Consider the following 15,692-nt stretch of genomic DNA (forward strand, 5'->3'; position numbering starts at 1 on the left):
TCTGCACTGTATTTCTGATCAATTTGATGTTATTTTAATGGACAGAAATTGCTTTTCTTTCGAAAACAAGGACATTTCGAAGTGACCCCAAACTTTTGAACGGTAGTGTATATTAATTATAATATCGTCTTTGTATCTCAAAATCAATGTAATGTGGTTAACCTTAAAAATTGAAATGAAAATTATTCAAATCTAAAAGATAAAATTCATCCAGAGAGCGCCTTTAGATCATGGGAAAAGGCAGCACGGTAAATGGCTAGGCCCGCTACGCTATGAAACCACATAGTATTGCAGAGACTTTGATATTACCGGCCGCAATTGATATGATGAAAACAATGTGTGGGGAGTCAGAGGCACAGAAACTCACGTCAATACCTTTTGTTAGATAACTGTTAAACTAAGAATGTATGCTATTGCTAACAATCAATTTGTGCTCTCCAAATGGACGTTAGCTGTGAGGGCCGAGATGCGCATGCATTGACTTTTGTTCGCTATACATGTCAGGGGATGCTATTTACGAGGACATATTGTTCTGTCTCATGATTCCCGAGCATGAAACGGCACAGGGGATGTTCAGCGTGCTGCATGGCTATATTGATGAAAAACAGATTCCATGGAATCGAGTGGTGGGCTTTTGCACAGATGGAGCGCCATCTATGATGGGACGGCGGGCAGGCCTCTGCACTCTAGTTATGAATGTCTCCCTCTGCCATATGGACGCATTGTATGATACGCCGAGAGCAACTGGCGGTAAAAGAGCTGAGCACAGAACTCAGATATACTGTAGCAGGTAACTTTTATTATAAACTACATCAAACCACATACACTATGCGCACGCCTGTTTGCAAAACTGTGGAGATATGGGATCAGAGCATGACAATGTTCTATTTTACACCGAGGCTTGGTGGTTATCAAAGGAGAGTTTTGGAAATATTTTTCGTATTGAGAGAGGAACTGTTGTTATTCACAATGGATGTAAAAAAAAACAACAACAAAAAAGACTTGGTTGACATACTGTGTAATGAAAAGGAAAAGTAATCCTTGCCTATGTAACAGACATATTTGGGAAACTGAATGAACTGAACGCAAGCATGCAAGGGGAATACAAAAACATTCTACAGATGAGTTAAATCATTCTTATTGGATAGTCTTTCAAAAGCTAACCATGCCCCCTTCCCTCGGGTGTGCATGTTTCTAACAGAAATGGCATCATTGACCACGTTTACATGCACACCAATATCCTGTTGTTATTCAGCATACTCTAGTATTCTGTTTTTGAGTTGACACATATAAACACCGAAAAAGCTTGTATCCTGGTTACGAGAAACCCAGATAAGATGCCTGGGATATGCTGATCTAAGACGGGATACTGTGACATGTAAACATGTTGTTTTTGGGGTCTGCACAGGCTCAGTTATACATCATGGGTGTTGTGTGATGTTTTCATCTGATTGTCAAACAAATCACTTCAAAAAGTAGGCTACCTGCGCAGTTCGGTCCACCATAATAATTGAGTCTACTATAATTTATTCACTATAATTTACTACTGGCTACTTTCACCCCTAATTTAGACAAGTGTCTGCTTATAATTTCCGACATTTGGTAGGCCATTTGTTTTGTCAACTATAGTTAGATACATGCAGCTTTTCTTCTGTCAACTTGTTGCCCCAGAAGACTAAATAAAGTAGTGCTCACCAGAATGTCTTACATCGATAGAATGAATGCATTAGTAATCTAGTTAAAACCGGTAAAGTTGTCTGTTTTGTTTAGGAACCGGGTAGAAAACGCAATAACTCCAAAACAGTGGAAAGATTGGGCTTATGCAAAATGTCATCAGTTTGACCGGTTTAAATGAAATGAAAAGCTGAGAAAACAACTAAACACTTTTCTGATAAGACTTCAATTCGTCTTGGGTGAATATTTTATGTGGTTGAAATAGTCTGCTTGCATAACAGTGTCAAAGATAAGGCATTACACGCGCATTCACATTTTCTCGAGATATGCTGAAACAAATAAATAATATTTCTCCACTCCTGTTCCTAAGACAAAATTAACATTTGTATGCAGGAAATGCATAATTCTGCAGGAGTTAATATTATATTACGCTACATGTGAGAGGTTATACAGTGAGGGGGAAAAAGTATTTGATCCCCTGCTGATTTTGTATGTTTGCCCACTGACAAAGACATGATCAGTCTATAATTTTAATGGTAGGTTTATTTGAATAGTGAGAGACAGAATAACAACAACAAAAATCCAGAAAAACGCATGTCAAAAATATACATTGATTTGCATTTTAATGAGGGAAATAAGTATTTGACCCCTCTGCAAAACATGACTTAGTACTTGGTGGCAAAACCCTTGTTGGCAATCACAGAGGTCAGACGTTTCTTGTAGTTGGCCACCAGGTTTGCGCACATCTCAGGAGGGATTTTGTCCCACTCCTCTTTGCAGATCTTCTCCAAGTCATTAAGGTTTCGAGGCTGACGTTTGGCAACTCGAACCTTCAGCTCCCTCCACAGAATTTCTATGGGATTAAGGTCTGGAGACTGGCTAGGCCACTCCAGGACCTTAATGTGCTTCTTCTTGAGCCACTCCTTTGTTGCCTTGGCCGTGTGTTTTGGGTCATTGTCATGCTGGAATACCCATCCACGACCCATTTTCAATGCCCTGGTTGAGGGAAGGAGGTTCTCACCCAAGATTTGACGGTACATGGCGCCGTCCATCGTCCCTTTCATGCGGTGAAGTTGTCCTGTCCCCTTAGCAGAAAAACACCCCCAAAGCATAATGTTTCCACCTCCATGTTTGACGGTGGGTATGGTGTTCTTGGGGTCATAGGCAACATTCCTCCTCCAAACACGGCGAGTTGAGTTGATGCCAAAGAGCTCGATTTTGGTCTCATCTGACCACAACACTTTCACCCAGTTCTCCTCTGAATCATTCAGATGTTCATTGGCAAACTTCAGACGGCCCTGTATATGTGCTTTCTTGAGCAGGGGGACCTTGAGGGCGCTGCAGGATTTCAGTCCTTCATGGCGTAGTGTATTACCAATTGTTTTCTTGGTGACTATGGTCCAAGCTGCCTTGAGATCATTGACAAGATCCTCCTGTGTAGTTTTGGGCTGATTCCTCACCGTTCTCATGATCATTGCAACTCCACGAGGTTAGATCTTGCATGGAGCCCCAGGCCGAGGGAGATTGACAGTGCTTTTGTGTTTCTTCCATTTGCGAATAATCACACCAACTGTTGTCACCTTCTCACCAAGCTGCTTGCCGATGGTCTTGTAGCCCATTCCAGCCTTGTGTAGGTCTACAATCTTGTCCCTGACATCCTTGGAGAGCTCTTTGGTCTTGGCCATGGTGGAGAGTTTGGAATCTGATTGATTGCTTCTGTGGACAGGTGTCTTTTTATACAGGTAACAAGCTGAGATTAGGAGCACCTAATGTGCTCCTAATCTCAGCTCGTTACCTGTATATAAAAGACACCTGGGAGCCAGAAATCTTTCTGATTGAGAGGGGGTCAAATACTTATTTCCCTCATTTAAAATGCAAATCAATTTAACATTTTTGACATGCGTTTCTCTGGATTTTTTTGTTGTTATTCTGTCTCTCACTGTTCAAATAAACCCACCATTAAAATTATAGACTGATCATTTATTTGTCAGTGGGCAAACGTACAAAATCAGCAGGGGATCAAATACTTTTTTCCCTCATTGTAGGCCTACAGTCAGTGTCCATATTTCAGTTACTGTTCCATTCAACCCATATACTTAAATGAGGAATATTCTGTTTATTCATGGATACAGGGATACTCATGAGCGGGATATCAAAGGTGCATGTAAACAACTTATCCCGAATAAGACCTTAAGCGGGATATGAGCAACTATCCAGAATACTGTTAGTAAACGTTGTCAAGAAGTGTCCCACACGAGTGATTTACTGCTCACCTACAACGCTTGGAAGAGCACTTTGGGACCTACAGTTGAAGTCCGAAGTTTACGTACACCTTAGCCAAATACATTTAAACTAAGTTTTTCACAATTCCTGACATTTAATCCTAGTAAAAAATTCCCTGTCTTATGTCAGTTAGGATCACCACTTTATTTTAAGAATGTGAAATGTCAGAATAATAGTCGAGAATTATTTATTTCAGCTTTTATTTCTTTCATCACATTCCCAGTGGATCAGAAGTTTACATACACTCAATTAGTATTTGGTAGCATTGCCTTTATATTGTTTAACTTGGGTCAAACGTTTCGGGTAGCCTTCCACAAGCTTCCCACAATAAGATGGGTGAATTTTGGCCCATTCCTCCTGACAGAGCTGGTGTAACTGAGTCAGGTTTGTAGGCCTCCTTGCTCGCACACGCTTTTTCAGTTCTGCCCACACATTTTCTATAGGATTGAGGTCCGGGCTTTGTGATGGCCACTCCTATTTTTGTTTCATCAGACCAGAGGACATTTCTCCAAAAAGTACAATCTTTGTCCCCATGTGCAGTTGCAAACCGTAGTCTGGCTTTTGTATGGCGGTTTTGGAGCAGTGGCTTCTTCCTTGCTGAGTGGCCTTTCAGGTTATGTCGACTATAGGACTCGTTTTACTGTGGATATAGATACTTTTGTACCTGTTTCCTCCAGCATCTTCACAAGGTCCTTTGCTGTTGTTCTGGGATTGATTTGCACCAAAGTATGTTCATCTCTAGGAGACAGAACGCGTCTCCTTCCTGAGCGGTATGACGGCTGTGTGGTCCCATGGTGTTTATACTTGTGTACTATTGTTTGTACAGATGAACGTGGTACCTTCAGGCGTTTGGAAATTGCTCCCAAGGATGAACCAGACTTATGGAGGTCTACAATTTTTTTTGTTGAGGTCTTGGCTGTTTTCTTTTGATTTTCCCATGATGTCAAGCAAAGAGGCACTGAGTCTGAATGTAGGCCTTGAAATACATCCAAAGGTACACCTCCAATTTACTCGAATGATGTCAATTAGCCTATCAGAAGCTTCTAAAGCCATGACATAATCTTCTCGAATTTTCCAAGCTGTTTAAAGGCACAGTCAACTTAGTGTATGTAATCTTCTGACCCACTGGAATTGTGATACAGTGAAATAATCTGTCTATAAACAATTGTTGGAAAAATGTCTTGTGTCATGCACAAAGTAGATGTCCTAACCGACTTGCCAAAACTATAGTTTGTTAACAAGAAATTTGTGGCGTGGTTGAAAAACGAGTTTTAACCTTAGTGTATGTAAACCTCCGACTTCAACTGTACTTCCCAATCCGTTTCACTGTGATCCTGGCTCAGTTGATATGCCGGTAAGTGAACTCGAACAGCTGATCGAGCTGTCGTGACCGAATGCATTCACGGGTCACTACGGAGGTGTTTTGGTTCCTGACTCAAAGGAAATAACCTTCCGTCTCCCTCTGAGCATTGATGCCGCGTTCAAAACAACTGGAAACTCGGAAATGGGAGCTTAGAAATCTCAGAGTTCCGTGCATTCAAGACAACTGGGAACTCAGAAAAAAATTAGCTCCGGTGTTGATCAATATTTTTGAACGGGAACTCTAGCCTCTTTCTAGAGCCCCGTCTTTCCGACGTGAAGATCACTGACGTCATGATTTGACCTCGTAGTTCCCCGTTTTCTTGAAAGCACCATAAAACTCAGGGTACCCTTCGCCAGCTCATATCTGTGTGAAGCTGGATTCTGTGATCTCGTCTGCATTAAAACCAAATATCGATCCAGTTGGATGTGACCGCAGAGATGCGGTGCACTGTCGACCACGCCCCTTGACTTTGAGAAGCTCCGACGCGACATGCGTCGAGCATCCTCATCTCATTAGTGGTGGCGAGAAGACACATTATGTCAGACTAATTTGCAATTGACTGTCATAGCCCCACATTAAAAGTATGTGATGGTGAGTTAAGATGATCAGAAATATTGTTAGAATGTTTTTCAATTTTCTGCCATAGCCTCAAATAAAAAAGTAAGCATTGGCTGTTAATTAGGCTACATAAATCTTTTCACATGGTTGGGGTCTTGAGAATTTTCAGATATCGAAATGGGGTTGTGGGCCAAAAAAAGTTTGGGAATCCCTGCTCTAACTGCTAGATACTGGGAGAGGACAATTCCGATTCAGAGAACTTTGATGTCGTCAGAGGCAATTCATTTGGCAGCAATCACAATACATCAATACAATGAATGGCGCTGGAGGAGATGGCTGCCGTTTTACGGGCTCCTAACCAATTGTGCTATTGTTTGTGTGTGTGTGTTTTTAGCGTTATTTGTAGCTTATTTTGTACATAATATTTCTGCCACTGTCTCTTCTGAATGAAGAGCTTCTGGATATCAGGACAGCGATTACTCACCTCGTAGTGGACAAAGATTATTTCTTTAATGAGTCGGATGCGAAGGATTTACTTCAGACACCCGACAAGGCCCAAATCCCCGTCATTCGCATGAAGAAGAGACAGAGATATCGGGGACGTAGGTCTGGGTGCCTTGTAAGGATCCGATGGCGAGTGGGTAATCCGCCTCTACCATCAGTCCTATTAGCCAACGTACAATCATTGGATAATAAAATGGATGAGCTCCAATCAAGACTATCCTACCAATGGGACATTAAAAACTGTAATATCTTATGTTTCACCGAGTCGTGGCTGAACGACGACATGGATAACATACAGCTGGTGGGGTTTTCGGTGCATCGGCAAGATATAACAGCTGGTGCATGAAATCTAATATTAAGGAAGTCTCGGTTTTGCTCGCCTGATAAGCTTTAGACTACACCATTTTTTAAAGCTGTCTATTTATCAACACAAACCGATGCTGGCACTAAGACCACACTCAACAAGTGGTATAAGGCCATAAGCAAACAAGAAAATGCTCATCCAGAGATGGCGCTCGTAGTGGCCGGGGACTTTAATGCAGGGAAACTTAAATCCATTTGACCTAATTTCTACCAGCATGTTAAATGTGCAACCAGAGGGGGAAAAAACTCTAGACCACCTTTACTCCACACACATAGACGCGTACAAAGTTCTCCCTCGCCCTCCATTTGGCAAATCTGACCATAATTCTATCCTCCTTATTCCTGCTTACATGCAAAAACTAAAGCAGGAAGTACCAGTGACTCGCTCAATACAGAAGTGGTCAGATGACCCAGATGCTAAGCTACAGGACTGTTTTGTTAGCACAGACTGGAATATGTTCCTGGATTCTTCCGATGGCATTGAGGAGTACACCACATCAGTCACTGGCTTCATCAATAAGTGCATCGATGACGCCGTCCCCACAGTGACCGTACGTACCCCAACCAGAAGCCATGAATTACAGGCAACATCCGCACTGAGCTAAAGTGTAGAGCTGCCGCTTTCAAGGAGCGGGACTCTAACCCGGACGCTTATAAGAAATCCCGCTATGCCCTCCGACGAACCATCAAACAGGCAAAGCATCAATACAGGACTAAGATTAAATAGTATTACACCGGCTCCGACGCTCGTCGGATGTGGCAGGGCTTACAAACTATTACGGAATACAAAGGGAAGCACAGCCGCGAGCTGCCCAGTGACACGAGCCTACCAGACGAGCTAAACTACTTCTATGCTCGCTTCGAGGCAAGCAACACTGAAGCATGCATGAGAGCATCAGCTGTTCCGGATGACTGTGTGATCACGCTCTCCGTAGTCGATGTGAGTAAGACCTTTTAAACAGGTCAACATTCACAAGGCCGCAGGGCCAGATGGATTACCAGGATGTGTACTCCGAGCGTACGCTGACCAACTGGCAAGTGTCTTCACTGACATTTTCAACCTGTCCCTGACTGAGTCTGTAATACCAACATGTTTCAAGCAGACCACCATAGTCCCTGTGCCCAAGAACACAAAGGTAACCTACCTAAATGACTACCGACCCGTAGCACTCACATCTGTAGCCATGAAGTGCTTTGAAAGGCTGGTCATGGCTCACATCAACAGCATTATCCCAGAAACCCTAGACCCACTCCAATTTGCATACCGCCCCAACAGATCCACAGATGATGCAATCTCTATTGCACTCCACACTGCCCTTTCCCACCTGGACAAAAGGAACACCTACGTGAGAATGCTATTCATTGGATTCAACTGGATCCTGGACTTCCTGATGGGCCGCCCCCAGGTGGGAAGGGTAGGTAACAACACATCCCCACGCTGATCCTCAACACGGGGGCCCCTCAGGGGTGCGTGCTCATTCCACTCCTGTACTCCCTGTTCACCCATGACTGCATGGCCAAGCACGACTCCAACACCATAATTAAGTTTGCCGACAACACAACAGAGGTAGGCCTGCTAACTGACAACGATAAGATAGCCTATAGTGAGGAGGTCAGAGATGATAACCTCTCCCTCAACGTGATCAAGACAAAGGAGATGATTGTGGACTACAGGAAAAGGAGGATTGAGCACGTCCCCATTCTCATCGACGGGGCTGTAGTGGAGCAGGTTGAGAGCTTCGAGTTCCTTGGTGTCCACATCACCAACAAACTATCATGGTCCAAACACACCAAGACAGTTGTGAAGAGGGCACGACAAAACCTATTCCCCCTCAGGAGACTGAAAATATTTGGCATGGGTCCTCAGATCCTCAAAAGGATCTACAGCTGCACCATTGAGAGCATCCTGCCTGGTATGGCAACTGCTCGGCCTCCGACCGCAAGGCACTACAGAGGGTAGTGCGTACGGCCCAGTAAATCACTGGGGCCAAGCTTCCTGCCATCAAGGACCTCTATACCAGGCGGTGTCAGAGGACGGCCCTACAAATTGTCAAATACTCGAGCCACCCTAGTCATAGACTGCTCTCTCTGCTAACGTACGGCAAGCAGTACCGGAGCGCCAAGTCTAGGTCCAAAAGGCTTCTTAACAGCTTCTACCCGCAAGCCATAAGACTCCTGAACAGCTAATCAAATGGCTACCCGAACTATTTGCATTGTCCCCACACCCTGTTTTACGCTGCTGCTACTCTGTTTATTATCTATGCATAGTCACTTTGCCTCTACCTACATGTACATATTACCTCGACTAACCTGTGCCCCCACACATTGACTCTGTACCGGTACCACCTGTATATAGCCTCGCTACTGTTATATTACTGCTGCTCTTTAATTATTTATTTTTTTACTTATTGATTTTTTTTTTTACTTCAGTTTATTTTAGTAAATACTTTCTTAACACTTATTTTTCTTAACTGCATTGTTGGTTAAAGGCTTGTAAGTAAGCATTTCACTGTAAGGTCTACACCTGTTGTATTCGGCGCATGTGACAAATAAAAATTGATTGGATATGAAATAAGCTTTAATTTGTTTGATATTCATTCCCACAGCTGCTGTGACGTCTCGGCCTGACTGTTATTGGGGACGCAACTGCCGTACTCAAGTCAAGGCACACCACGCCACGTAAGTTACATGTGGTCTTCCATTATTTTCTGAATAGGTCTCCATAGTCCAAGTTTTAAGATTTTGTATGGATATATATCACAGGCAGTCGGTGGCACCTTTAATTGGGGAGGACAGGCTCATAGTAATGGCTGGAACGATATACAGTGGGGAAAAAAAGTATTTAGTCAGCCACCAATTGTGCAAGTTCTCCCACTTAAAAAGATGAGAGAGGCCTGTAATTTTCATCATAGGTACACGTCAACTATGACAGACAAATTGAGGAAAAAAAATCCAGAAAATCACATTGTAGGATTTTTAATGAATTTAATTGCAAATGATGGTGGAAAATAAGTATTTGGTCACCTACAAACAAGCAAGATTTCTGGCTCTCACAGACCTGTAACTTCTTCTTTAAGAGGCTCCTCTGTCCTCCACTGTTACCTGTATTAATGGCACCTGTTTGAACTTCTTATCAGTATAAAAGACACCTGTCCACAACCTCAAACAGTCACACTACAAACTCCACTATGGCCAAGACCAAAGAGCTGTCAAAGAACACCAGAAACAAAATTGTAGACCTGCACCAGGCTGGGAAGACTGAATCTGCAATAGGTAAGCAGCTTGGTTTGAATAAATCAACTGTGGGAGCAATTATTAGGAAATGGAAGACATACAAGACCACTGATAATCTCCCTCGATCTGGGGCGCCACGCAAGATCTCACCCCGTGGGGTCAAAATGATCACAAGAACGGTGAGCAAAAATCCCAGAACCACACGGGGGACCTAGTGAATGACCTGCAGAGAGCTGGGACCAAAATAACAAAGCCTACCATCAGTAACACACTACGCCGCCAGGGACTCAAATCCTGCAGTGCAGACGTGTCCCCCTGCTTAAGCCAGGACATGTCCAGGCCCATCTGAAGTTTGCTAGAGTGCATTTTGATGATCCAGAAGATGATTGGGAGAATGTCATATGGTCAGATGAAACCAAAATATAACTTTTTGGTAAAAACTCAACTCGTCGTGTTTGGAGGACAAAGAATGCTGAGTTGCATCCATACCTACTGTGATGCATGGGGGTGGAAACATCATGCTTTGGGGCTGTTTTTCTGCAAAGGGACCAGGACGACTGATCCGTGTAAATGAAAGAATGAATGGGGCCATGTATCGTGAGATTTTGAGTGAAAACCTCCTTCCATCAGCAAGGGCATTGAAGATGAAACGTGGCTGGGTCTTTCAGCATGACAATGATCCCAAACACACCGCCCGGGCAACGAATGAGTGGCTTCGTAAGAAGCATTTCAAGGTCCTGGAGTGGCCTCCAGATCTCAACCCCATAGAAAATCTTTGGAGGGAGTTGAAAGTCGGTGTTGCCCAGCGACAGCCCCAAAACATCACTGCTCTAGAGGAGATCTGCATGGAGGAATGGGCCAAAATACCAGCAACAGTGTGTGAAAACCTTGTGAAGACTTACAGAAAACGTTTGACCTGTGTCATTGCCAACAAAGGGTATATAACAAAGTATTGAGAAACTTTTGTTATTGACCAAATACTTATTTTCCACCATAATTTGCAAATAAATTCATTAAAAATCCTACAATGTGATTTTCTGGATTTTTTTTTCTCATTTTGTCTGTCATAGTTGACGTGTACCTATGAGGAAAATTACAGGCCTCTCTCATCTTTTTAAGTGGGAGAACTTGCACAATTGGTGGCTGACTAAATACTTTTTTTCCCCACTGTAAATGGAATGGTAACAAACACATCAAACACGTAGTTTCCATGTGTTTGATACCGTTCCATTCACTCCATTCCAGACATTCTTATGAGCCGTCCTCCCCTCTGTAGCCTCCTTTGATAGATATGCGTTCTATTGCGTGGCTGTACATGCATTTTACCAACAGAGGGCGTTATTGTTTAAACTTGGCCAATCACACCTGGTGTTAGAGGAAAGCTACAATGACTCCTTCACACTTCACAGCTCCTCACACAGCAGCTCTGCCTCTGGTACAAGATGTGACACGTTTGTATTGTTTTCCTTTTACTTTGTTGCAGGAAATTCAACCACATATGTGAGCAGACCCGTTTCAAGAGCTGAAGAGCCTCGTGGGTGACCTGCTATGCAAGGCTCCTCTCCAATCACTGGAGCGAACACATACTTCCAAGGATCTCCTCTATTACTCTCTGATCATTTTACTCCCTTATTAAGCAGTGCCTTGCCCTGAAGAAAGGTATCTCTCTTAGGTAATATAACTTATAGTTCTCTCACAGGCTTTATAGACTTATTCATTTGATTATATGCAGAAATTACAATCAAACTCTTTTGAGAAGACTGGCTAGGTCATGGTTAGCCAGCCTAGTGTTATAGATATAGTAGGGGTGAGTGGGATAATGCTATGCACTCCACACAGTAAGAGCGGATTCCCCTATATGATGATGACAGACTGATATCTTATGGGGAATATGATCAACATTGCCCTTCATGTCCTTTTTGGTGAGGGATAAAAAACTGTTATCAATCAGAATGGACTTTGGCCATACATGTGCTGTTACACAGGATGAAATGCCATCTTTTGTGACAGTATAAGACTCATATTGATATTAGTAGGATGTTGTTGATACTTTTCCTATTTCCGTGTGCCTGAGTAGTTAACCGAGTAGTTAACGGATTAAGTTTTTCTTTCTCTTAACTTGTGGTGTAGTACTTTAGATATCTTGGTAAATTATGTATTTGAATTAGAATCTAGAGCTTCCTACTTAACCGCTTAGTGTGTTGTTCTAAACATCTAAATAGTATTCTTATGTTAGTTATAGAAACTTCCCCCAAACAAACTAGGTTGAAGCACAGCTATGTTATCAAAATACATATGCATATACAGACTTTGAGGTTTCTTGTGGTTCATATATATGGATGACAGATATTCAGTGGCACCATTTTGAATTCAGACCGTTGCTGCTTCTGCATATTAATAAGACTGCTAACTGAAAAGACAATGCAATCTGTATTTATTGGAAAAGGGAGTTGTACTTAGTTTTGGGAAAAGGGGGATTTCTGCTCGTTTTCTAGTTTGACGTGGATTTCCCAACAAGGGCAAAAAGCCCTGTCAAAGCTGCGTATATCAGGGTTGAACAAGAATCAATGTGACAGTTAGTTGTATAGGATTTCAGTTCTTCCGGCAGGGATAAGGGTTATGTGTTGAAATGTAGTTTTATCTGAGGCTGGGAAAAGCAGGGTATTCAGTTATATGCTTTGCTCAGGATAATCAACATAAAGCTGATTTTTAAAGTGGTGCGTTAGAGAAGCTTTCTCAGACCTAGATTAGTACTAACAGCCAAAGCTGTTTTTTTTTTTGTTAGAATGCACAATGGTTTGCTAGACTAGAGTTTAGGGGGTAAAATTGTTCCTCCTCCTTGTTGCATTATATTAAGTTAGTGATGTTGGCTAAATATATTAATTAAGCCAACAACTTGATCATACTGGTTCTATCATACTTCTTAGTAAGGATTGCCATTCTGTTTTGCAAGACCAAATGAAGGACTTGTTTTTCACTATATTTATGTTGCCATAGGGAAGTGTTACCTTGGAGCATTTTGGATAGATCTTACTATAGTTTTGTTTATCAGAGGGGTATTTAACTCTTTATTGTGCTATGTTTGTATTGTTTTGGAGACAGAGGAACAAGTACCATGGTTTGGTCAAACCTCATCAGTTAAACCTTAATTGGTACAATTTCCCATAACTCTTGAGGAAATAACACATTGCTGTTTGGTCAGGCATTCTTATCTGGCAGTGAAAGCACACTCACCGACTTAGAATTGAAGAAAATAACATTTAGCCACTTCTAACAATGGAGACTGAAAGTGGGCTCTATTGCTCTTAGAAAAGAGACTAGAGGTGTGAAAGTCTCACGCTGCCAGACATGTCGCTGTATTCTTGCTGTAGAAGAACTGCTGGGGTGGTCTAAATACTCTAGGATTATATTATGAGACAATTAGGTTGCATTCACACATGCAGCCCAATTCTGATATTTTTCACTCATTTGTCTTTTTGACCAATCAGATCAGCCCCTTTTGCCAATAATTGTGCAAAAGATCTGAATTGGACTGCCTGTGTAAACGCAGCCTTAGTTGTGTGATATCCTGCCTGTCTTATTCAAAGTGTTGCAGTTACACAGTACTCCGAGATACAGGTGTGTCACTTTATAGATCAACCGAGACAACTGGCTGCGTCTTACTTCCGCGTTGTCTTATTAGAAGACCACTATCAACAACCAGATGTCCATAATGTTGTGTAGAACCACAACAGTAGATACTTGTCTCTTACCGTTCTGAGAGATCGGTCACATTCTCTGTAAATTACTGACAAATCACAATGGAAGTCAAATTGGCCCAATGTCTGCAAACCTTTAGTCTAGCTAGAATGGCCTGATATACTATTTTCTTCATGAGGCCTTATCTTTTTCCTACTTTTCAATATATAACTTAAGTTGTTAGTAGTGAAGTAGAGTACAGAAGAAGAAGAAAAAGTTTTGTATGCAAGTCATTAGATTCTGTTGCAGTTAAAAACTTACTTTCAAAGAAGTGCAATGTTATTCACTTTGATCTAATACCTTGTGTATTCGTATGTAATTTTAAATAGATTATAGTTCTATCAGACTTTGATTTTGTAAATTGTGACATTAAATTGACAACAATGATTTAAGTGTAAAAAGTAGTTAGAATGTCCAAACTGTTCATGTCTAGCTTTGAGGCTATTTACTTTATAATTCAGCTCGCACACATTGAAAGGATGAATCACTCATTTGAATACTTAACCAAGATTACAATTAGGTTTCAAACAAACACAGATTAACGACCTGTTCACAAGCGATAGACTTTTGAAGGCAACTTCCCAAATGTTCATGGAGATCACATTATCTGTAAAGGCCAATGATGTCTGCTCAGGCAGAAATTACCTTTAAAAGTCCATCGGAGCACACTGGTACTTTATCTGCGTTTGTTTGAATCCCAGCCCCAAGCCGACCTGTAATAAGCACTGCAGAAATGGTGTAGGCTACAACTCTGTCCTGTAACCTCGATTAATATTACAATATCCATTGAGAAATGTCCTTGTGCAATCAATGTGTGTGGAACTCAGGATTGGAGCTGAAACTCTACCTATGTAACAATATACCCTCATTGGGACTGTTTAGTGGCAATATTCACACTCCCAGACCGACTCTTTTGGGCTGGTATAAAGGGGTGCAAATAATGGGCATGCTTTCTGCCTGAGCTCATATCCTTATTTGTGATCTTATGGGGTGGATTAAATCCGTATCGCGCAAGATCCGCGTAAAAATGTAAAGGTAATTTCCGATTGAGCTGAGCGTTTACAGTGAATGCCGTCTCCGCGACCGTGAGAACATTGCCTTTAATTGTCAATCGCGCTATAAAGCGCGTCTTCAGCACTACGGATTGAATAGAGCCCTAAGTCACTGTTTCCCTGTTGTGTGTTCACACTGTGGCATTCCTCAGAGGCTCAAGCAATAGCTCAGCACAACACTTCCCAGCCAGCCGATCCCTCCCCACAGCAGAGCTGAACCTTAATTATAACAGGAGGATCGGGGAACCCTAAGCCAACAACAGTGCAAGCCATCGATCAGGAATGGGTGTTAAGGAGGCTTTGGAGGGTGCTTTGCATTCTCAGAGGAAAACGCTGTATTCTAGAGAAAATATTGACTCACTTCGTGAGAAAGTCTGGACCAAGATGCTCTGTACTAACAGTATGACCAGTCAGTATAAAGGCCTGGCTGGGGCAAGTTTCATTCTACCTCATCAAAGCTCCCGAGACATTCAAAACAATCCAGTCTGTACTTTTATGTTCTGTGGATTCTAATAAGTGGAGGACTGACTGGACGGGCATGTAGAGTAGCGCTCAGTTACGTTTTTAATGCAGGGGAACACAACTGGTCCTCAGGGTTGAAAGTGGCTGCTGTTTTGTTTGTTTTTTCTTCCCATTTCTGTCAGTCGGCGACCAATTTAGACCCGGGAGTTCAACCAGCTGTATGCACTGCACTCTGATCAATTAATCAATCAACTTAATAAAGTGGTATTGATTTATCAATATAGAGCCAGGTATGAATGAAAACAAATGGGACTGTGATTCTTGAACTGGAGTTGTGCATTCCTAGTTGAATGCCTTTTGAGCTTTTTGTGCCCCCTGTATTAGTAATGCCAAAATACTTATTGTTAGGTATATGGCTCTAACCTCTGTTTTACTGCACTAATAAAAGATTGCTAAATGTG

The 15,692-nt window shown here is 42.1% G+C and overlaps 1 protein-coding gene across 5 annotated transcripts in view; it reads left to right on the plus strand.

The window, feature by feature from the left end:
* The window catches only part of LOC121530632 (E3 ubiquitin-protein ligase CHFR), a 35,648-nt gene extending 19,956 nt beyond the window's left edge, over positions 1-15,692 (plus strand). For all 5 annotated transcript variants that reach the window (XM_041835741.2, XM_041835742.2, XM_041835743.2 and 2 more), the window contains 2 exons: positions 9,352-9,424; positions 11,463-15,692. In XM_041835741.2, the coding sequence (XP_041691675.1) occupies positions 9,352-9,424; positions 11,463-11,505 (116 nt within the window). In that variant the 3' untranslated portion in view covers positions 11,506-15,692. The remainder of the gene's footprint in view (positions 1-9,351; positions 9,425-11,462) is intronic.

Source organism: Coregonus clupeaformis, chromosome 18, assembly GCF_020615455.1.
Source record: "Coregonus clupeaformis isolate EN_2021a chromosome 18, ASM2061545v1, whole genome shotgun sequence".
NCBI lineage: Eukaryota > Metazoa > Chordata > Actinopteri > Salmoniformes > Salmonidae > Coregonus > Coregonus clupeaformis.